The sequence below is a fragment of the Anabrus simplex genome, chromosome 3, assembly GCF_040414725.1.
Source record: "Anabrus simplex isolate iqAnaSimp1 chromosome 3, ASM4041472v1, whole genome shotgun sequence".
In the NCBI taxonomy this organism is placed as follows: Eukaryota; Metazoa; Arthropoda; class Insecta; order Orthoptera; family Tettigoniidae; genus Anabrus; species Anabrus simplex.
In genome coordinates, this window is record NC_090267.1 from 463,660,957 (window position 1) to 463,684,659 (window position 23,703).

Genomic DNA, 23,703 nt, shown 5'->3' on the forward strand with positions numbered 1-23,703 from the left:
CGTATGTTGATATTCAGACTGCAGTAGGCCTACACTACAAAATCTTACATTAAAATACAAAACATTGCATCCGGGAGATAGTAGGTTCGAATCCCACTATCGGCAGCCCTGAAGATGGTTTTCCGTGGTTTACCATTTTCACGCCAGGCAAATGCTGGGGCTGTACCTTAATTAAGGCCACGGCCGCTTCCTTCCAACTCCTAGGCCTTTCCCATCCCATCGTCGCCATAAGACCTATCTGTGTCGGTGCGACGTAAAGCCCCTAGCAAAAAAAAAAAAAAAAAAATACAAAACAAGACAATACGATAAGGCCAACAGTTTGACAGCGAATGGTATGGTTAGTTTACAATCTAAAATCCAAATTTCGAGGCTTCTTATTAGAAAATAGATTCAACAGATCTGTTGGTTCTACGGATATGTCACTGAATTTTTATTCAGTTCACCGGGCGAGTTGGTCGTGTGGTTAGGGGCGCGCAGCTGTGAGCTTGCATCCGGGAGATAGTGGGTTCGAATTCCACTGCCAGCAGCCTTAAAGATGGTTTTCCGTGGTTTCCCATTTTCACAACAGGCAGCTCGGGCAGCTGGGGCTGTACCTTAATTAAGGCCACGGCCGCTTCCTTCCAACTTCCTAGCCCTTTCCTATTCCATTGTCGCTATAAGACATATCTGTGTCGGTGCGACGTAAAGCAAATAGCAAAGAGAAAAAAAAGTTCATTGTCAGCTTCTGCTTCTTTTCTTTTATTTTCTTTCTTTCTTTCTTTCTTTCTTTCTTTCTTTCTTTCTTTCTTTCTTTCTTTCTTTCTAAATCCGTTTATCCTCCAGGGTTGGTTTTTCTCCTGGACTCAGCGAGGGATCACGGCTCTACCGCCTCAAGGGCAGTGTCCTAGAGCGTGAGACTGTGGGTCGGGGGATACAAACGGGGAGGAGGACCAATACTTCGCCCAGTCGGCCTCACCTGCTATGCTGAAGAGAGGGCCTTGTGGGGGTTTGGGAAGATTGAAAGGGATAGGCAAGGAACGGGGAAGGAAGTGGCCCTGGATTTAAGTTAGATACCATCCCGACATTTGCCTGGAGGAGAAATCGGAAACCTCAGGAAACCACTTCGAGGATGGCTGAGGTGGGAATCGAACTCCTCTCTAAACACTTGACCTCCCGAGGCTGAGTGGACCCCGTTCCAGCCCTCGTACCACTTTTCAAATTTCGTAGCAAAACCGTAGCGACCCCGGGCCTCCGGGGGTGGCAGCTAATCACACTAACCACTACACTACAGAGGCGGACCTCTGCTTATTTTCTTTTTTGTAAAATTTCCGTGGGGGAGGGGTTCTAAACACCGGTGACCCTTCCTTGGCTACTCCCCTGGGGGGGCAGTAGAATAACACCCACGGTATCCCCTGCCTGTCGTAAGGGGCGACAAAAAGGGGTCCAGAGGCTCTTAACTTGGAGCGTGGGTTGGCGACCATGGAGCTCTTAGCTGTGTCCTGACATTGTTTCAACTTACTTTTGCCAAGTTCCGCACTTTCACCTATCCTATCTGATCTCCCTTGGTCAACTCTTGTTCTTTTCCGGCCCCAACGTTATTAGAACATTCGAGACCTAGAGATTTCTTCATTTTCACGCCCTTCGTGGCCCTTTCTTTCTTTGGCCGATATCTTCATTTTTGAACTGTCGGACCCTTTCAATTTGTTCCCCTCTGATTATTGTTAATAGAGGATGGTTGGCCAGTTGTACTTCCACTTAAAACAATAATCACCATCACCAATCCTCCTTAATATTTCCCTTATGGGTGGAGGCGGGAAGGTGACATCCACGGTATCCCCCGCCTGTTTTAAGAGGCGACTAAATGGGGGTACGACGGGTTCTGAACTTTGGAGCTTGGGATTGCTTCCATAGTTCCCTTAACTAAACCTGGCATTGCTTCAACTTACTTGTGCCAGGCTCCTTGCTTTCGTCTTTCCATTAGTCAACTCTTATACTCTTTCGACACCGACGGTATAAAGTTTACGCTGTTTGTCTTTCTTTTACAGATACCTCCTTTCTGCGAAGTGCCGGACCTCTTCTGTTTTCCTTCTGTTTAGTGTTATAGAGGATGGCTGCCCGGTATTTCCTCTTAAAACAAAAATCACCACCATCAGCAGGCAATCTTCCAACTTTTCAGCGTCAAACATCATACTTTATGGAGCTTTTCGCTATTTTATTTGACGTACTCATACTTCGATGACTTCCCTGTGGGTGGGGGTGGTAGAATATATCCACGATATCGTCTGCCTGTCCTAAAAGGGGGACCAGGGGCTCTGAACGGATGAATGTGGGTTGGGGACCACGGTTCCCCTAGGTTACTTAGTTGTAATGCCTCTTAGAGCAATAATCACCCCCCCCTCCCCCAATCACCACACACGTAGATCGGTGGGATCTTTTTCTTTTAATTCCTCTATTAGTACTGAGATATGTTGGTAGTCTCGTTCTTTTAACCCTTTGTCGGACCTCTTCCTTTTCAACTGCTGATTAATGTAAAGAGGGTATGGTTGCCTAGTTATACTTCCCCTTAAAGTGATTAGGTGGGTGGGTGGAGGGAGCAGTTGCACCACCACTTTGTGAAGAAAAAAACTTTCATCCATTTTAGCTGCCTGAAAGTGAGAAGCATTTTTTTAAAGCAATTTTCATAAACCCTGTTGTCTTTTTAGCTAACTCTGTCCTTTCATTTATTGAATTATTAAGAAGAATACTTAGCGGTAATACGCCCAAAATATCGTTCGTCGCGGCTAGTCGCGGCTAGTCGCGGCTAGTCGCAGCAAGTAGTGGAGATCCGCTGAGCAATGTATAGCAGGGGTATATTTTTGCCAAGGTCACTCAGCCAGTGTGTCAATCAATCAATCAATCAATCAATCAATCAATCAATCAATCAATCAATCAATCAATCAATCAATCAATCAATCAATCAATCAATCAATCAATCAATCAATCAATCAATCAATCAATCAATCACTACTGATCTGCATTTAGGGCAGTCGCCCAGGTGGCAGATTCCCTATCTATTGTTTTCCTAGCCTTTTCTTAAATGATTGCAAATACAGTAAATTGGAAATTGATTGAACATGTCCCTTGGTAAGTTATTCCAATACCTAACTCCCCTTCCTATAAACGAATATTTGCCCCAATTTGTCCTCTTGAATTCCAACTTTATCTTCATATTCAGATCTTTCCTACTTTTAAAGACACCACCCAAACTTATTCGTTTACTGATGTCCTCCCACGCCATCTCTCCACTGACAGCTCGGAGCATACCACTTAGTCGAGCAGCTCGTCTCTTTTCTCCCAAATCTTACCAGCCAAAAATTTGCAACATTTTTTGTAACGCTACTCTTTTGTCGGAAATCGCCCAGAACAAATCGAGCTGCTTTTCTTTGGATTTTTTCCAGTTCCTGAATCAAGTAATCCTGGTGAGGGTCCAATACACTGGAATCATACTCTAGTTGGGGTCTCACCAGATGCCTATAAATACCTCAGAACCATGTGCAGAGATCTGTACCCTTCATTTACGATCCCATTTATGTGATTACCCCAATAAAAATCTTTACTTATATTAATACCTAGGGCGTGAAAATGGGAAACCACGGAAAACCATCTTCAGGACTGCCGACAATGGGGTTCGAACCCACTATCTCCCTAATTCTGGATAATGGCCGCTACTGCAGGTATCGAGCTCGATGATGTTTTTCGACAGGAGTAGGCCATAAGCTGGGTTCACCCTCTCCCTTCCTCATCATCATAACATATCCAAACGCGCAAGTCACCCACGGGAGTTAAATAGAAAGACCTGCACCAGGCGAGCCGAACATGTCCTCGGACACTCCTAAATGATTGCAAATAAATTGGAAATTGATTGAACATGTCCCTTGGTGAGTTATTCCAATACCTAACTCCCCTTCCTATAAACGAATATTTGTCCCAATTTGTCGTCTTGAATTCCAACTTTATCTTCATATTCCGATCCCCAAAGGGAACTTTCACCCCATCAACGCAGTAATTAAAACTGAGAGGACTTTTCCTATTTGTGAAACTCACAACCTGACATTTATCCCCGTTTATCATCATACCATTGCCTACTCACCATCTCAGTCTGTTCAGGTCTATGTAGTGTCCGTTACTTTGTTAGTGTGCAGTCAAATACTGAATGACTGTTTAATTGTATAATCACTTCCATTTTATACAAGCTTAATTATTGTTCCTTTGGTAAAAGTTTTATTGCCCATTAAACCCCGTCTCTGACCCAAGTTCCTGCACCTCCAGAAACTCTCCCAGTGTTACCTATCCGAATTCTCCCGTACGCGTGACCCCTACTTCCTTCGCCTCCACCGTTAGACCACGTGGACAGTTTCCAATTACCTGAAAGCTCACCGGTGGATAACCTGGTCCCAAACCTGCACGTTCCTCAATTCCCTCCATGCCTTCTGCCTAGTTGTACTTCCTCTTAAAACAATAATCACCGAGCTCCATAGCTACAGTCAACGGCCGTAGCCGTGTTGAAACACCGGATCCCGTGAGATCTCCGAAATTAAGCAACATTGGGCGTGGTCAGGAGTTGGATGGGTTGCCACGCGCTGTTGGTGGGGGGTAAGGGAATTGAGGAGCGGAAAGGAACTGGCCACCCTACCGCACGTAAACTCCGGCTCAGGAACACCTCTGCGGAGGTTCAGACCTGCCTTCGGGCAGAATAACCCTTACCTTACCTAATAGCTACAGTCGCTTAATTGCGGCCAGTATCCAGTATTCGGGAGATAGTGGGTTCGAACCCCACTGTCGGCAACCCTGAAGATGGTTTTCCGTGGTTTCCCATTTTCACACCAGGCAAATGCTGAGGCTGTACCAATATTAAGGCCACGGCTGCTTCCTTCCCACTCCTAGGCCGTTCCTATCCCATCGTCGTCATAAGACCTATCTGTACCAAGCTCGATAGCTGCAGTCACTTAAGTGCGGCCAGTATCCAGTATTCGGGAGATAGTAGGTTCGAACCCCACTGTCGGCAGCCCGGAAAATGGTTTTCCGTGGTTTCCCATTTTCACACCAGGCAAATGCTGGGGCTGTACCTTAATTAAGGCCACGGCCTCTTCCTTCCCATTCCTAGCCCCTTCCTGTCCCATCGTCGCCATAAGAATTATCTGTGTCGGTGCGGCGTAAAGCAACTTGTAAAAAAATTTAAAAACAACAATAATCATCTATCGAAATTCGCTCAGAGACCACAAAAACTTACCATTCCATTTTGTAGATATTCTTTACAATCTCGATGTCACCCTCGCTCTCGCCTCCGCTATATCCCTCGGACCCGGGTATTTTTTTGTTGCGGTGTCTATACATTTTTGTGCACCCTCCCCCCCCCCCCCTCACCATTTCTAATACCTAAATGCCGCTACTGACTACTACCATCAAGTAAAATCTGTGAAATGAATTTAATTTCCTAAATTTCAATAATTTTCACTTTGCAGGTTTCTACAAGGCCAGTGCTCATAAAGAACGGAGTAATCGTGAATGCGGATAGCATGTGCAAGAAGGACATCTACATTGAAAATGGAGTCATAGCGTAAGATATAATATGGATATTTGCTGATAAAATATTATAATACAGGTATTAAACATCGCTGTCAAGCCCACCTGGCGACCATGATCGTGAAGGTGTAGTTAGCCTGTTCGAGTCCCATTGGTGGTAAAAACAGAATATTTACCAGAATGTTGGCCGGCAGGTTAGGAGAAGTGGGGGTATACAATTTCTAATCACTAGATTACGTGACAAAAGCCTGGATTCACTTTCAAACTTCTCCGCAGTGTTCAAATGGATTGAGGGTATAATATGACGGTGTTGATGGTGATTCTCACGGTAACTAAAGAGAAGCGGTAGGTATCACGCGCAGCCGGTCAGGAACATGTGACATTAGCGGACTCTAGTCTGCCAAGCGCTGTAATCAGTGGGTCGAGCACCCCGCTTATCTTCCTTATCACAAGCACGTTTACATTGTAATATAATATTTTCACATGAAAACCATTATCATATTGCATAAAACTATTATATTTAGTATTTTGTTTGTGTACTTTTGTAAATATTGCAGACTTAGTTCGAAAGCCAGAATAGTGAGACCTTTTGTTAATATGTTTAAAAATCGTTTTTGAATGTTCCTATGTACCGGAAATTTTAGTATTTACAGCTCCAAATTACTTGAAAGAATTTAAAATAAGAACCATACACATGTGCAGATTAAATAAATCAACGCTTAACAATCAAGAAATAGGCCTAATATTAACCGATGAAGTGGAGAAAGTGTGGGAATGTTTGTGGAAGGAACTGTTCCTATTTTCAACAAGTGCTTGGAGGGCAGGAGGGAGGGGGGGGGGGGGTGATGGGGAGGCCTAACAGTTCAGGTTGTAAATCTCTTTCAAACTCAGAGGGCAGAAAATGTTCGGAGTAAATACGTGCGATTTTAGAGCTTAAAACATATTTTCTTTCACAAAAATATGCCCAATGTTTGTGCAGAGTTGGGTCTTTTGGGAATCTATAAAATGACTACTTACAGTGCGTTTCTTTGCGTTGTTGTGATGGTTTGTACAGCCTGCAACAGCACAGCATAAACACGACATATACACTGGAGTTTACTTCCCTCACGAACGACATGCACGAGTTCACGACTTTTGAAACATTCGCAAACCTCGAAAGTAATTCATTAATTAAAAATAATGTGCAGACCTTACATGAACATCAATGCACCGAATTTCACTGCTTAGAATGAAAACACTAACACTAAATAGCATATAGACTGATATTAACGCGCAAAACAATGCGTAGTGTAATGGGAGGGAGAGTCCAGTGACGTCACGACCACGGCAGTCTACTGCGCATCCGTCTCGTGACACCTAACGGCTCTCATCTAGTTACCATGGTGATTCGTCCGTCGGACGTTAGGCCTTGAACAGACCTCTTGGTCTTGGACAATTGGCTTTACGTCGCACTAACACAGATAGGTCTTTTGGCGACGATGGGATAGGAAAGGGCTACGGCTAGGAAGGAAGCGGCAGTGACCTTAACTAAGGTACAATCCCAGCCTGGTGTGAAAGTGGGAAACCACTGAAAACCATCTTCAGGACTGCCGACAATGGGGTTCGAACCCACTATCTCCCTAATTCTGGATAATGGCCGCTACTGCAGGTATCGAGCTCGATGATGTTTTCCGACAGGAGTAGGCCATAAGCTGAGTTCACCCTCTCCCTTCCTCAGCATCATAACATATCCAAACGCGCAAGTCACCCACGGGTGTTAAATAGAAAGACCTGCACCAGGCGAGCCCAACATGTCGTCGGACACTCCCGGCATTAAAGGCCATACGATACATGAATCGGCCAAAGAAAGACAAGGGCCACAAAGGGCGTGAAAATGAAAGATTCCCTAGGCCTCTATACGTAATACCGTCGTGGTCGGAAAAGAATAAGTGTTGACCAAGAGAGGTTGGAAAGGATTGATTTCTTCCTTTTCTAAGCCGTTGTATTGGCTCATTTCCCCAATATATCTGAAGCTCTGTGTTCATGATTCTTGGGTCCAATGTTATGTTTTTCATATATTTCGTATTATTATTATTATTATTATTATTATTATTATTATTATTATTATTATTATTTATTTTATTTTATTTTATTTTACATTTTATGGCTTCATTGGACCACTTTAGTTAATTACACAATGGATTTTTTAATTTTCTCTCAGCCCAGTAACTTCTTCATTCTCTCGGATCTTGATTGTCTTTCCTCGTCTGAAATCACTTTCCATGGTTTGTCTGCGTGAATGGGTCACTTAGTACCACGCGGAATCAATATTTGTCGAGCTTTCCTCCTTACCCAATAGTTCTTCATTTTCATCGATTGGTGTGATATCTGTTCCTCCGACCACGTACATCATGTTGGTTTCTTCTCGTTTTCCTCAAAAACCCTTGTGTGAACAATTTTCCTGATTATATTCCTATCCTGCAGATTTGGTGATCCTACTTCAGTGAGGTTTTTCTCTACTTGCTTATGCAATTTTAATGTCGTATATATGATTTGCAAAAATTTGTATGTTCGATAAGTAAGTCTATTGTTATTCATTCTTTGCAAATGGTTTTTAAAGAAATCATCACAGTCTCATTGTATCAGTAAGTTTAGATATTTTGAAATATTTTTCTCATGATTTTAATTTCTTTAATCTCTAACTGTTCCTTTAAATTTTTATGATGTAAATAGAGCGTTTCTGAAGCATAAGGAGCTCCAAGTTTGATCACTGTGAAGTAATGATGAATTTTACTGTTCCACGACAAGCATTTCTTGTTATAAACATGTATGTTGAAAAGCAATTTCCATTTTCTGAACTCTTGAAGCTACTGATTTATTTTTATTGCATTATAATTATAATAATTATTTATTTATTTATTTATTTACTTATTTATTTATTTATTTATTTATTTATTTATTTATTTATTTATTTATTTATTTATTTATTTATTTATTTATTTACATTTTATGGCCTTCATTGGACCACTCTAGCCAACTTTATACAAAGAATATTTCAGCTTCCTGTCAGCCCAATACTTCTTCATTTTCTCTGATCTTATCCTTCTTTCTTAATCGGAAATCACCCTTCCTATTGTCTGTTTGTTGATTCTGGTTTGCAGTCTGGTTTGCTTGTCTGTGAGTTTCCTGATTTTGTCGGTTTTGTTTCTTAGGTCTTCCAGTGTAATTTGTAGTTCATCCATATCTTCCTTGATTTCTGTGATCCACATAATGTTGCACTTACTATTCCATAATTTTTCTATTATTCTTCTGATGATCCTGTTCTCTGGTGTCCTGATTAGATGTCCAAAAAATGAAATGCGTTTCTTCCTGATTGTGCTCATTACTGGTTCTATTTCCTTGTAGACTGTTTCATTAGAAGCTACTCTCCAGTGTCCATCTTTTTGGTATGATTTGTTGATGCATGTTCTAAAGATTCTTCTCTCTATCTTGAGTATTTTGTCTATTTGTGCAGTGTTAGTTGTTTTGAAGATGTTTACACTTGCGTATGTTATTTCTAGTTGAGTGACTGTTTTGTAGTGTTTTAATTTTGTTGCTATTGACAGGCCCTTTTTGTTGTAGGTATTCTTGGTGACATATTGTGCTCTGGTCAATTAAGTTATTCTATTATGCCATGCTGGCTTTTCATTGAGGTTATATGTTGTGATTTCTCCCAGATATTTAAATTTGTCTACAATTTTGATTTCTTGTTTCCTATGGCAATTTTGTTTATGAGTGATGGGTCAGTAAACATGATTACTGTCTTTTCAAAAGATATTCCAAGACCAATTTCCTGTGCTATTTCCTGTAGTGATATAACTTGTTGTCTGGTTTCCTGAATATTGTTGGACAATAGAGCAAGGTCATCGGCAAATCCTAGGCAATTTTAACTGATGTTGTCTTTGGGTCTTCTAATTGGGATGTTCTTTGGGTTAATCTTGTACCATTCCCTCATATATTCCAAGGCACAGTTGAACAGCAGTGGTGACAAGCAATCTCCTTGCCTTAAGCCTGTTTTTATGATGAATGGCTCAGAGAATTACTGTCTGAACTTGACTTTTGATTTGGTGTTGATTAAGGTGAGTTCTATCAGTTTGATTAATTTTGGATGGAGCCCGAAATTTCTTAAAATTTTCAACATTGAAGATCTATGGATACAGTCGTAAGCTTTTTTAAAGTCCATGAAGGTTATTGCAAGAGGTTAGTTTTGCTTCTTGTAATATGCTATGGCTAATTTTAAAGTGATGATTTGTTCTGCACAGCTTCTCCAAGGTCTGAAGCCTCCTTAGTATTCACCTAATTCTTCCTCTAGTTTCTCTTTGATCCTCCTGTATAGGATTCTGGAGAAAATCTTGTATGCGCATTCTAAGAGAGAGGTACCTCTGTAATTATCTGGATTGCTTTTATCTCCTTTTTTTGTGGAGTGGGTGGATTATGGCTGTCGTCCAATGTTTGGGTAACTTTTCTGTTATCCAGATTTTTGTTAAGGCCATGTGTAAGGATGTTCGAACTATATCACTGGCATATTTCCACATTTCTGCAAAAACTTGGTCTTCTCCACATACCTTGTAATTTTTCAACTCTCTGAGTGCTGTTCCCAGCTCGTGAATTGTTGGGGGGTTTATGAGTTCAGGTGGGGTTTTGTTGGGTGTGTCTGTATTAATTGCTAAAAGTTCCTGGGGTTCTTCACAATTCAGAAGTTTAATTAATGCTTTTGCAATGATTTCAGGATTTTCCTTGTTATTATGTGTCATTTTTCCATCCTCACTTTTCAGCATTAACATGGAAGGGGCTAATTTTTGTACTTGTCTTCAAAACATTTTGTAAAAGTCTCTGGAATTGGTTTTGTGGTAATTTTCTTCTATTGAGTTGAATAGATCTTTCTGTGATTGTTTCTTAGTTTGCCTGATAATTTGTGTGAACTTTTTCCTGATATTTTTGAGGTTGGTTGCACTTTATTTTGTTTTGTGTGTTTGAAACCAATGGTTTGAAATTTTAACCATGCCTGATGTCTTTCTTCATGAATTTTGTCACATTCAGAGATCCACCAGGCATGTCCTTTATGTATGTTCAATGGAGCTAAATTTTCAGCTTGTCGCCTGAGAACTGGAACCAGTTCTTCTAAGTTATCTCTCAGTTTTATGTTTTGTGTGACTTCTCTATATTTATCATTTCTAATTAATTGGTGTGGATCAAAGTTCCTCTTTCGTTTATTGCATTTTGGTTTTTTCTAAGTGGTGTGAACTTAATTTTGATTTTGACTATGTTATGATCTGAACCTATATCTATTCCTCTTAATACTTTAACATTGTAGATTTCTCTGTGGAAGGTTTTGTCCATAAATACGTGATACAGCTCCCATTTCCCTTTTCTCCAATCAGGAAGTTTCTAAGTTTTAAGTTTGTTGGGCCTCCTTTTGAAGTATGTGGACTTTGAGATCAGTTTGTGTTCTCTGCAGAGTTCAACAAGTCTGACCATTCTTATTTGTATGTTTATGTGGAGCCCATTTCCCAATGATATCTCGGTACTTCTTTTCTCTTCCGAGTTGGGCATTGAAGTTCCCTAACAGTATCTTAACGTTGTTAATATTTATTTGGTTTACAGTTTGGTCAAGGAGATCCCAAAACTTTTCCACTGCTTTCCTAGTCTTTGTTAGAAAATTCTTTTCATTAGTAGAGGCATGGGCATTTATGATGGTATAAATTTTGTTGGAAGCTTTTAAACTCAAAGTTGCAATTCTAGGTGAGATGGCTTGAAAATCGATTATCAAATCTATTATTTTCACATTGACTATAAACCCAGTTCCAAATTGGGGACATTGTTTCATGACCCTTAGTCCCATTGTAAATTGTGTAGCCTTGAGATTTGAATGGTTCTTCTGTAGTATTTCTCATCTCCTGGAGTCCTGCTACTAAAATTTTCTGTTTATCTAACTTGTCCGTCAAGTTCTTTAGTTTTCCTGCTTTAAGTAGAGAATTAATATTATGAATTGCAATGTAGTTGATCTGATCTTGTTTGATCATGTTCTTATGTGCTGGCATAGGAATTTGTGATTGCCATTGCTCCGACTCGTTGACTCTTTCTAGGTGGCTACCCACCGAATCCGATGTAGCCTTCTCCTGCTTTCTTGGACAGGACGATGGAATTTTTTTCCTAAAAGACCTTTCCATGGTTGACTTTCGAAGGTAGTTAACCTTGGGTGGAGCAAGCTCCGATTTACTGTACAACTACGGTTGTTAACCTCAGAGGGGTGACCCCTGATGTTCAGGGTTCTGGGTTGGCATTTCCTCCTAACCCAATGAGGTATGGTTTTTTCCGCCAATACTCGGGTGACGGATTGCAGTGGTTACCCACTGGGCGATGAGGTCACCACGTCCCTACGCCTATTATTATTATTATTATTATTATTATTATTATTATTATTATTATTATTATTATTATCGAGATGAGAGTAAACTAGGTAACAAGAAATGCTTTTGAAGAATGTAGGCTATCGCAGTGAACCTTGTGAAGAGGACGCGACCTCCATTCAAACGTTATGAAAAAGAAAAGGCAGTAGTTAATGTTTCATATAAATAAAATGGTTACCATGCAAACTTCTCCTTTACAATAAATACAGGTATAACATTTATGGAACCGGGCGAGTTGGCCGTGAGGTCAGGGGCGCGCAGCTGTGAGCTCGCATCCGGGAGATAGTGGGTTCGAACCCCACTGTCGGCAGCCCTGAAGATGGTTTTCCGTGGTTTCCCATTTTCACACCAGGCATATGCTGGGGCTGTACCTTAATTAAGGCCACGGCCACTTCCTTCCCATTCCTAGGCCTTTCCTGTCCCATCGTCCCCGTAAGCACTATCTGTGTTGGTGCGCCATAAAGCAAATAGCAATATATATATGGAATTTAACAATTTAAAATATTTACCGTGAAAGGAAACTTCAATCTTCAAAGAAAATAAACGACTCGGTTTTGAATATCCAGAGTAACCACCACTAATCTTTCACCGCACCATATTTTTCACATTTTCCAAGAAACTGCCGTAAAATTCAGGACTGCAGAGTGTGTGTGTGTGTGTGTGTGTGTGTGTGCATGAAAGATGACCAAGATTTAGAGTAGCAGCAACAAATATATATCAATCTAGATAAAAGCACTGTTAAGGTAGTACTATTACAGAGCTCCTCAAACATACAGTGTTATAGCCATGACTACCTCAATTATTCAAACCATATGAATTATTATCTAAATATAATTCACATCCTGTGTATACCCACAACAAACATAATACGGTAACCGGTAATTATCTATAGTTCAGTTGTTTCTGAGAAAAGTGTTCCTAGAAGGAATTTACACAATGCCATGTCCTTGTTCTTTCTGAGTGATTGTATGCTTGTATGTAATACATACTAATAATACATACATAGTATGTATGTATGTATGTATGTATGTATGTATGTATGTATGTATGTATGTATGTATGTACACTGACTGACAGAGCAAATGCAACATCAAGAAGGAGTGGTCAGAACTTTATGCCAATTGCAGGGTAGACTGACGTCACTGAGGTATGCTCATGATGTGAAATGCGCCGCTGTGCTGCGCACGTAGCGAACGATAAATGGGACACGGCGTTGGCGAATGGCCCCCTTCGTACCGTGATTTCTCAGCCGACAGTCATTGTAGAACGTGTTGTCGTGTGCCACAGGACACGTGTATAGCTAAGAATGCCAGGCCGCCGTCAACGGAGGCATTTCCAGCAGACAGACGACTTTACGAGGGGTATGGTGATCGGGCTGAGAAGGGCAGGTTGGTCGCTTCGTCAAATCGCAGCCGATACCCATAGGGATGTGTCCACGGTGCAGCGCCTGTGGCGAAGATGGTTGGCGCAGGGATATGTGGCACGTGCGAGGGGTCCAGACGCAGCCCGAGTGACGTCAGCACGCGAGGATCGGCGCATCCGCCGCCAAGCGGTGGCAGCCCCGCACGTACCAGAACAATTTCCCGTCGATTGGTTGAAGGAGGCCTGCACTCCCGGCGTCCGCTCAGAAGACTACCATTGACTCCACAGCATAGACGTGCACGCCTGGCATGGTGCCGGGCTAGAGCGACTTGGATGAGGGAATGGCGGAACGTCGTGTTCTCCGATGAGTCACGCTTCTGTTCTGTCAGTGATAGTCACCGCAGACGAGTGTGGCGTCGGCGTGGAGAAAGGTCAAATCCGGCAGTAACTGTGGAGCGCCCTACCGCTAGACAACGCGGCATCATGGTTTGGGGCGCTATTGCGTATGATTCCACGTCACCTCTAGTGCGTATTCAAGGCACGTTAAATGCCCACCGCTACGTGCAGCATGTGCTGCGGCCGGTGGCACTCCCGTACCTTCAGGGGCTGCCCAATGCTCTGTTTCAGCAGGATAATGCCCGCCCACACACTGCTCGCATCTCCCAACAGGCTCTACGAGGTGTACAGATGCTTCCGTGGCCAGCGTACTCTCCGGATCTCTCACCAATCGAACACGTGTGGGATCTCATTGGACGCCGTTTGCAAACTCTGCCCCAGCCTCGTACGGACGACCAACTGTGGCAAATGGTTGACAGAGAATGGAGAACCATCCCTCAGGACACCATCCGCACTCTTATTGACTCTGTACCTCGACGTGTTTCTGCGTGCATCGCCGCTCGCGGTGGTCCTACATCCTACTGAGTCGATGCCGTGCGCATTGTGTAACCTGCATATCGGTTTGAAATAAACATCAATTATTCGTCCGTGCCGTCTCTGTTTTTTCCCCAACTTTCATCCCTTTCGAACCACTCCTTCTTGGTGTTGCATTTGCTCTGTCAGTCAGTGTATGTATGTATGCATGTATGCATGTATGTATGTATCAGTGGCGCATACTGCGGGCTACCAAGGCTATCGGTGAAGCCCAAACCTCAAATGAGAATGATGGAAATCTATTACACATTATAATGTAAGCATCTGACACATTGTTCTGTTTACAAAACTTGAAAGCAATGAGAAGAAGACGTCGCACGTATTTCTGAGTGCAAGGCATGGGCGACTGATCTTGCAGCCCAGGGTCTGCGTCCGGTTGGTGCGGGGGCCGAGGTAATATATATGTTAGGCTTCGCTCCGTCAAATTGCCACCGCTAACAACCAAGTGTTCCTCATCGAATATACTTCCTCACTTCATATTTCTGACTTAATTACATAAATAGCAGAGTGCTGGTATTTCACTCCCGTTTACTTCTACATCCTTGTAGGGAGACACTGCAGGGCTGATGTTATAGGAGTAATATAGTTTTATTTTTATAAGTAGATCTGGTAAAATGAAATGCAATCTTTCAGGTTTAGTGTTAACTTTTGTTGGTTGGAATCGAACCCGTGATCATAAGTCGGATACCACCACTGATCTCCTGAGGAAGCTAATAAACTGGCGAACGATGAGTACGACCGCTGTAAAATTATTCAAATGTTTTATTTAATAATAATAATAATAATAATAATAATAATAATAATAATAATGCATGGCATCTGTATATGCTTGGTGGTGATCTAATGAGGATAAATTGAATGGCGAAGTTGTCATACACACTCAGTCCCCAAGCCAGGGAAATTAACAGTAGGAGGGAGTTGGTTCCGAGAATTGAACCGGGGCCTTTGGAACAAAGGCAAGCATTCTATCCATTTAGCCACAAAGCTGGACTTTAAAGTTTTCACGAAGATACTAAATGAAAGATTACTAGAAGTCTTCAGTGGGTACATTCCAGAAAATCAATTCGGTTTTATGAAAGGCAGGAGCACGGTCCAGGCAGTGAAATAACTAATAAATCAGGTAGAAGAAGCCTTAAGACACAAAGAAGGGAAATATCACGCGGTATTTGTTGATTTCAAGCAGGCATTCGACTCAATCGACAGGCGAAAGCTAATCGAGAAAATGAAATTGACAATCGGCGAGAGAGACCCGCTATATCCGACATGGAAATCTGGAGATTCGAACCTCTGAAGTTCTCACTCCCAGTCGTATAACCAACACCTAAACCGCTCGGCCAAAGCAGCTAGGCGAGAGAGACCCACTAGTGAGAATAGTTGAAGCATGTCTACAGAGGAACATAATCCGAATAAACAACAACAACGTAGACATTTCTGAAGACACAATACAGACGAACGGAGTTATACAAGGGGATCCCATGAGTCCCACACTTTTCAACATTTATACAGCAGATGTGAACCGCATAGTAGAGGAAGGATCAAAAGCAGAGCTGATCCTATACGCAGATGACATGCTGATCGGAGCGAAAGAAAAGGAGGAGGTGCAAAGGGCAGTCCACAGACTAGAGAAATGGGCGGAGGAAAACAGCCTACAAATAAATGAATAAAAGACAGTACAAATGACCTTCAGAAAAGGTGGGAAATCAACGCCCAAAGACGACATAACATTACACCAAAAGCCACTACAGAAGGTACGAAATTACAAATATTTGGGAATAACACTACAGACAACGGCGGCGTCCTTTGGTATACATATTCAAGAAAGAACGACAGCAGCAATCAGAGCCTCATACAGCATCCAAAACATTTCAAACCTATCAATCAGCACGGCGATGAGACTTTTCAAGACGACAGTAGCGCCAGTGATAACATATGGAATTGAGATCGTGTGGGAAAAGCTGAAGATCGGAGATCTGATGAGAATAGAAAGAATAAAAGCAATGTTCATGAAGAGGATTACCCGAGTTGGAAAGACAGCGCCATCCCGGATGGTATACGAAATGATGCGGGAGACGTATTTCATAGAAGACATACGATCACAATTCTACCTACAATCAACGGAAGCAAGCAGGGCACTAGTAAACATCAGGGAAAGGAAGAAAAGTGAAATTGACCTAGACTTCTACACCTCACCAGCGATGACGGACGATAGATGGACTAGAGAGTGCAACACACAGCGCCACGTGATAACACGACTCTCCATACATGGGTTTCACCACAAGATATGCGTAAACCAGAAGTTCCATGAGCCAGACGAAGATTGTAAGTGCACTTTGTGTGGACAGAAGTGTAGTAGATACCACATCATAACTTGCACGAAAAGAACCAGGACAATTACAGACTATAGCAAAGACTGAAATGTTAAATTTATTTAATGCTCAAACTTGAGTGTACATTTCTCTATTAAATTAAAGCTGGACTTTAATTTGCTAAGGAGTTTGATTTGCTAAACCAAAGGCCACAATCTCCACTGATCAGGTGTTGCTTATTGACAGTAGCAGAGGCCAGGGCAGTAGCTTGTGAAGCAGCTGTGACAACACAGCAGGTTCCGTCGACTATTGCCTGCAGCTCAAAACGCGTAAGGCTTGACGTTCACTAACCAACTATCGAAAAGGGGTAACCTAAGTCCAGTGGTAGCCCACGTCTTGATCTCAACATACGCCACTGGTATGTATGTATGTACAAGGTGGATCTATAAAGTTCGGTGAATGATACCATAACACAAAGAAAACCTAATTTACAAACAAATAGTATTTAGTCGGCTTCAAATGCTCCTCATCGATCATAATACACTTTTGGCAACGCGTAAACAGCTGCTGGAAACTGAAACCGAAGGCGTCTTTTGGAATCGATCGAAGCTCTGATGTGACACGTCTTTGGATACCTGGTATGCCTTCCAGGATTCCCTTGAGGTGAGGAACAGAAAGAAGCCTGCAGGCGTCAGATCCGGGCAGTACGGTAGATGTCGAAGACGTAGAGCATTATCAAGAGTTTCCCATCAATCCCGAAAGCGTATGAACCAGTCGTAAACACTTTTACGCTTACGATTTATGTTCTGTACACTTGCACAAACATTGCATACGTTCCCGTCGCCGTTTTTGTAAATACATATATACACACTGGCGGAAAAAAGTATCCAAACACCTAGAAGGGGTTGTGCTAGATTAACGAACGTTGGTAGGCTTAAAAGATGACGTTGATTCAAATTTCCCGCAAATCGCATTAGCGTGGAGCTAGTATCGGGCCCATGACGTTGCACATCAGATTTGCTTTAAATACGGGCTGCACTGCGCGAGAGCCAGATCATCGCTTCTCCACGCAAGGTCTCTTTTTGTTCGGCCGGGTGATTCCACACCTCTACTATTTCACCCCGCCGATCCCAAACACGCATAACGGCCTGACACCTCGTTGGAAGTCGGCCTCCCACCATGTATACCTGTATCATCGAAGAAGTCAGCCTTGCTCTCTCCAACGATGACATCCAGACCGCCCTCCGCGGGACCGGCGTCCATAGCGCCTCACGGCTCTATGATAGCCCCGACCCATCTCCCGATGTACTTCTGCATTTCGCCTTTGAAGACGACCGCAATCGCCTCCAAGCAACTGGAGCGCTCATCCATGGCTACCGACACCGAGCGACCTCTACTCCATCATATATTAGCCCAGCTGCTAGAAGATGAACCTGCTACGCCTGTTACAACTGCTTCGCCCGTCGTAACTTCACCCCCTCCTCCATCGCCACCGTTGTTCCCTCGTCATCCCAAACCTGTTACCACCACAACTACTACTACCACCACCACCGTCACCACCACCTCTGCATCCACCTCCCCAACCCACCCTACTACCACTACAACTCTATCCCATCCTTTACCCCTTATGATGACTACACTCCCCAACCCTCCCACCACTGATCAACCAAGACCTCAGTGCATAACCTCCCAGCCACCTGCCGAGCGAACAAACACCGGGACTTCAACAAACATGGCCAATTCACCATCACCATCACCGTCGCCCAACCGTACTAATAACTACAGCTGTGTTGCTTGCGGGGTGGACCCAAGCATTCCTACTGACCTCCGCCAGCAAGGACTACACGTACAACGAGCGTTTCGGATACACAACGCTGATGGTCCAACGTTTTTAGTTCGCCACCACCTGCCGATGCCCGAAGACGTGAACCGACTCATCACTCATGGGATCCAGCTATATGGCCGTCACCATCGTGTGGAACCCTCCCGTTCGCCTCCCCAACCTTCGACCCGACTTACCTCTCCTCGTCGCCGACCCCGGCCGGACCCTCCTCCTGTTTACCCATCTCCACCAGTTTGTCCTCCCCTTCCTCCGACTGGTTTCATTCCCCCAACCGTCCCAACGCTTGAACTCCTTCGACTTCTTATCACTTCTCTTAATCATATGACAGCCACTCTTCATCTCCTTACCTTGCACCTTTACCCCGGCACTTCCTTCTACGCTTCATCTCTCCCCCTTACACACCACCTTATCCCTCACACCCTTTCGTAAATCATATATTTTTTATGTACCATGTACTTATGACTTAAATAAAGCAATTGTGTAATACCCAGGCATAGGCACAATTCCTCTCCCATCTCCTACCTCTTCACATCCTTTACCCACCTCCTTCTTCCATCATATCCCCCCAACCCGCCCGCATCTCTTGGCCAGAGAGAGGGCGACACCCTCTAGGTGGGGAATGAAAGCATTTGATGATGATGATGATGATGATGATGATGATGATGATGATGATGATGAGAGAGCGTTAGTTACCTGTGTGATTGGACGGAGTGACTGTGAGTGGGTCAAGAATGCCTTTAAGACGACGAAGAAGCCAGTATCAACAGCTAATTGAGGTTGAACGAGGCCGTATAATAGGGCTACGTGAAGGTTAATTTTCCTTCCGCGCTATTGCAGAATGACTTGGCAGGAATGTCTCCGTGCATGCAAGCTGGCAGCAGTGGTCACCATAAGGTACGCTCGCAAGAAGACCGGGCTCCGGACGTCCCAATGGCATCATCGAGAGGGAGGACCGCCGTATTCGGCGTATGGCTGTGGCGCAGCGGACTGTGTCTGCAGCAGCAATTCCAGCGGCAGTTACCACCACAGCGACGCAACGAACTGTTCAAAATCGGTTACTTGAAGGACAGCTCCGAGCCAGATGCCCTGCGGCGTTCATTCTACTTACCCCAAACCACCGCCGTCTGCTATTTCAGTGGTGTCAAGTGAGAGCTCATTGGAGGATGGAGTGGTCCGTTGTGTTTTCCGATGAAAGCTGGTTCTACCTTGTTGCCAGTGATGGCCGTGTGTTGGTTAGAAGGAGGCCAGGTGAGCGCCTGCATTCCACCTGTCTGGGGCATCGACACATTGGACCTCCACCGGGAGTTCTGGTCTTGGGGGGAGCAATTTTCTATGACAGCAGGAGCACTCTCGTGGTTATCACATGCACTCTGACTTCAGATGTGTACGTCCGTCTGGTGTTTCGACCTGTTGTGTTGCAATTCATGAACAGCATTCTCGGGGGTGTTTTCCAACAGAATAATGTACGCCCCCATGCCGCTGTTGTAACCCAACGTGCTCTACAGAGTGTCGACGTGTTGCCTTGGCCTACTCAAACCCCCGATCTGTCCACAATCGAGCACGTATGATACATCATTGAACGGCAACTCCAGCGTCATCCACAACCGGCATTAATCATCCCTGTATTGACCGACCAAGTGCAACAGGCATGGGACTCCATCCCACAAGCTGACATCCGGCACCTGTATGACACACTGCACGCACGTTTGCATGCCTACATTCAACAGTCAGGCTATTACACCGGTTATTAATGGACCAACATTGCACATTTACGATGGCTTTTCTCGTGTGGATATTAACCTGTCTTGTACCTTTTTTTTTTTTTTTTGCTAGGGGCTTTACGTCGCACCGACACAGATAGGTCTTATGGCGACGATGGGATAGGAAAGGCCTAGGAGTTGGAAGGAAGCGGCCGTGGCCTTAATTAAGGTACAGCCCCAGCATTTGCCTGGTGTGAAAATGGGAAACCACGGAAAACCATCTTCAGGGCTGCCGATAGTGGGATTCGAACCTCTTGTACCTTTAATCAATTAAATCTGTTACCTCGACAAATATATTGCCAAAATTTCCGTATTCTATATTCCTTATTTCATGGTGTTTGGATATGTTTTCCGCCAGTGTATATATGTTTATACGTTGCACCATTGCACTATGACAAGCGTCTTCACACGCAATGCGTTCGACTGGCCGCAGGAGACAAACCTGCTTCAGCTCCGTGTATTCAGCTCTACAAAGGGCTCTAGGAAAGTTTTGCAATATGAGTGAACGCTTTAGACTTTTTCAAAATATTTTCCATCACACTCAAAACACTTCTCCATACGTCGAAACCAGTCACTGAACCAACTCTGCCACTTTTCTTCGGTTACATTTTCACACTCTTGATCCCATGCTGCCAGAAGCTCCTCGTCGGATGCAAAACGCCGCCATTTCAGCTTCATCTTCACTTCTGGGAAGAGTGCGAAGTCACATGGGGCATGATCAGGACTGTATGGAGGGTGATCAAGCACAGTCAACCCTGATATGGTAAGAAAATCCATTCTTGCATTAGCACGATGTGCTGGAGCATTGTCGTGATGCAAGAGCCAAGCGTTGAGCCGTGACCTTGGGCGGAGCTGCTTGACTGCGTAGAGGACCTGAGGCAGACAGGTCTCACTGTTCCACTTCGCAGTAACTGTCCTTTGTGTTTTTAGCACAACCCGAGTCAGGATGCTCGTTTAGTGAAGAATACTACAATCATCCTTTTCTTCACTGACCTTGACTTTCGCACAGTCACAGGAGTAGCCTCATCTTCAAACAGCCACAACTTGTTCTGGGATTTTGTTGGGACATCGTAATAATAAAGCCAAGTTTCGTCACCTGTAACAATGCTATTGACGTTACGCGAAGTCCCATTTTCAAACTGTTTTATCATTTTTCGGCACCGTTTCACTCGATGTGCCCTTTGTTCATCTGAAAGTGAATGGGGCACCCAAAGGGAACAAACCTTTCTAACATGGAGATGGTCGTGTAGAATTGAATAAATAGCTGGTGCAGGGATGTGTAGGGCCTCTTCTACCTGCCGATATGTCAACCACCTCTCTTGGTGCAAGATATTCCTCACAGCTTCAATGTTTTCCTCAATCACTCATTCAGACGGTCGCCCAGAACGAGGGTCGTCTTCAACCCCATAATTTCCCCTCTGGAACTCTTTGTACCAGCGGAAAATTGTTGTCCGATGTGGACAGACTTTCCCCAGCACAGGAGTCATTTCCTCCAGGCACTGGTCAACAATTAATCCACGAGCAAAATTGTAGCAACTTGCTTTCAATCCGACTGCTTGTTAACAACTGGTGTACCGGGCGAGTTGGCCGTGCGCGTAGAGGCGCGCGGCTGTGACCTTGCATCCGGGAGATAGTAGGTTCGAATCCCACTATCGGCAGCCCTGAAAATGGTTTTCCGTGGTTTCCCATTTTCACACCAGGCAAATGCTGGGGCTGTACCTTAATTACGGCCACGGCCGCTTCCTTCCAACTCCTACGCCGTTCCTATCCCATCGTCGCCATAAGACCTATCTGTGTCGGTGCGACGTAAAGCCCCTAGCAAAAAAAAAAAAAAAAAAAACTGTTGTGAAGGTCGCGCCTTGCTGTCTTCTAGACCGGTGTTCACCCCTATTTTCATCCCTCACCATAACAGGGGTGTCCAGCCAACGATTTTTGCGTATTGCAAAACTTTCCTAGTGCCCTTTGTACTTGGTGCTCTTGAGATGTATTTCTATTCACATGAGCATGCATGCAGTGTGACCACACTTTGCCATTGCGATATTGGTCCATTCACCGTACTTTTTAGACATACTTTGTATGTATTCCTTGCTTCGGCCATCATAGTTAGCTTCCAAAATCGTAAACTTCTTCCGTTACCTTCTTCCATTGTATTTTCCTAGCTTTATCCGATTTCTTTCGGTTTTATAAAATAACCTGTGCCTTTTGTCTCTATACAGGAAAATCGGAGACGATATTCCCATCGCAAAAAATACCCTAGTAGTGGACGCTGAGTACAACTATATACTTCCAGGTGAGTAAACTTAAAATTGGAGAATATAATTGCAATGTGAGATGGACAGCAGGCAATGATATGAAATAAAAGTTAGGTTGTGAGTTTCACTAATAGGAAAAGTCCTCTCACTTTTAATTACCGATTTGATGGCGTTAAAGTTCCTTATGGGGATCACTGTAGGTAACCAGGTGTTAATAAAAGGAAAAATTTTCATTGGGGTAGTCACACAAATTGGATTGTAAATAAAGGGTACAGATCTATGCACATGGTTATGAGGGTATTTAGGGGTTTTAGTAAGGGTGTAAAGGAGAAGGCATGTAAGTCTCCGGTAAGACCCCAACTAGGGTATGGTTCCAGTATATGGGGCCAGCACCAGGATTACTTCATTCAAGAACTGAGAAAGAAAATAGCTCGATTTGTTCTAGGTGTTTTCCGACAAAATAGTAGTATTACGAAAATATTGCAAAGCTTAGGCTTGGAAGACTTGGGAGAAAGGAGACGAACTGCTCGACTAAGTAATATGTTCCGAGCTATCAGTGGAGAGATGGCGTGAAATGACATTAGTAGACGAATAAATTTGAGTGTTTTTTTTTTAAAGTAGGAAGATAAAGCTGTAATTCAAGAGGACAAATTGGAGAGGGGAGTTAGGGATTGGAATAATTTACCAAGGAACATGTTCAATAAATTTCCAAATTATTTGCAATTGTTTCAGAAAATATTAAGAAAACAACAGATAGAGAATCTGCCACCTGGGTGACTGTCGTAAATGTAAGTGTTTGTTTGTTTGATTGATTGATTGATTGATTGATTGATTGATTGATTGATTGATTTATTGATTGATTGATGGAACTAACAATAAACGGAAAGAGATATTTATTACAATTTTCTAACATTTTTATAATAGCAATCACCGAATTGACAAGAAGTAAACATCTGATTGGTATTAATGATTTTTTTGGTTTGTTCCTTAAAGCAACACTCGCAATCAGTAACTTATATAATATCCTAACTGTGTCTTTATTTGATCCATACAGAACATTGCAGATTTGCAAGTAGGTCATGAATGGTCGTCATTTCCATCTGGGAGTGCTGTCCGTCCGTTTCCGTAACAAAAGCCACTGTGTTTCCAATAGTCTCGTATTTTTCTTTGTGATAACAGGCATTGTTCCATTTAAGAAAACATTAATGCAGAGCTCGAAAACAGTACATAAATTGCTCATCTCTTTTCAGAAATATTTACGGTGGTAGTTTTAGGTGATTC

General features: G+C 43.3%; 1 protein-coding gene across 2 annotated transcripts in view; it reads left to right on the plus strand.

The window, feature by feature from the left end:
• The first annotated feature begins 5,524 nt into the window (after positions 1-5,524).
• Positions 5,525-23,703, plus strand: part of LOC136867439 (dihydropyrimidinase) — a 110,698-nt gene continuing 92,519 nt past the window's right edge. For both annotated transcript variants that reach the window (XR_010859687.2, XM_067144645.2), the window contains exons 1-2: positions 5,525-5,575; positions 22,387-22,460. Coding sequence is in view for 1 of the 2 variants with exons in the window: in XM_067144645.2 (XP_067000746.2) it covers positions 5,535-5,575; positions 22,387-22,460 (115 nt within the window). In the remaining variant the exon portion in view is untranslated. The remainder of the gene's footprint in view (positions 5,576-22,386; positions 22,461-23,703) is intronic.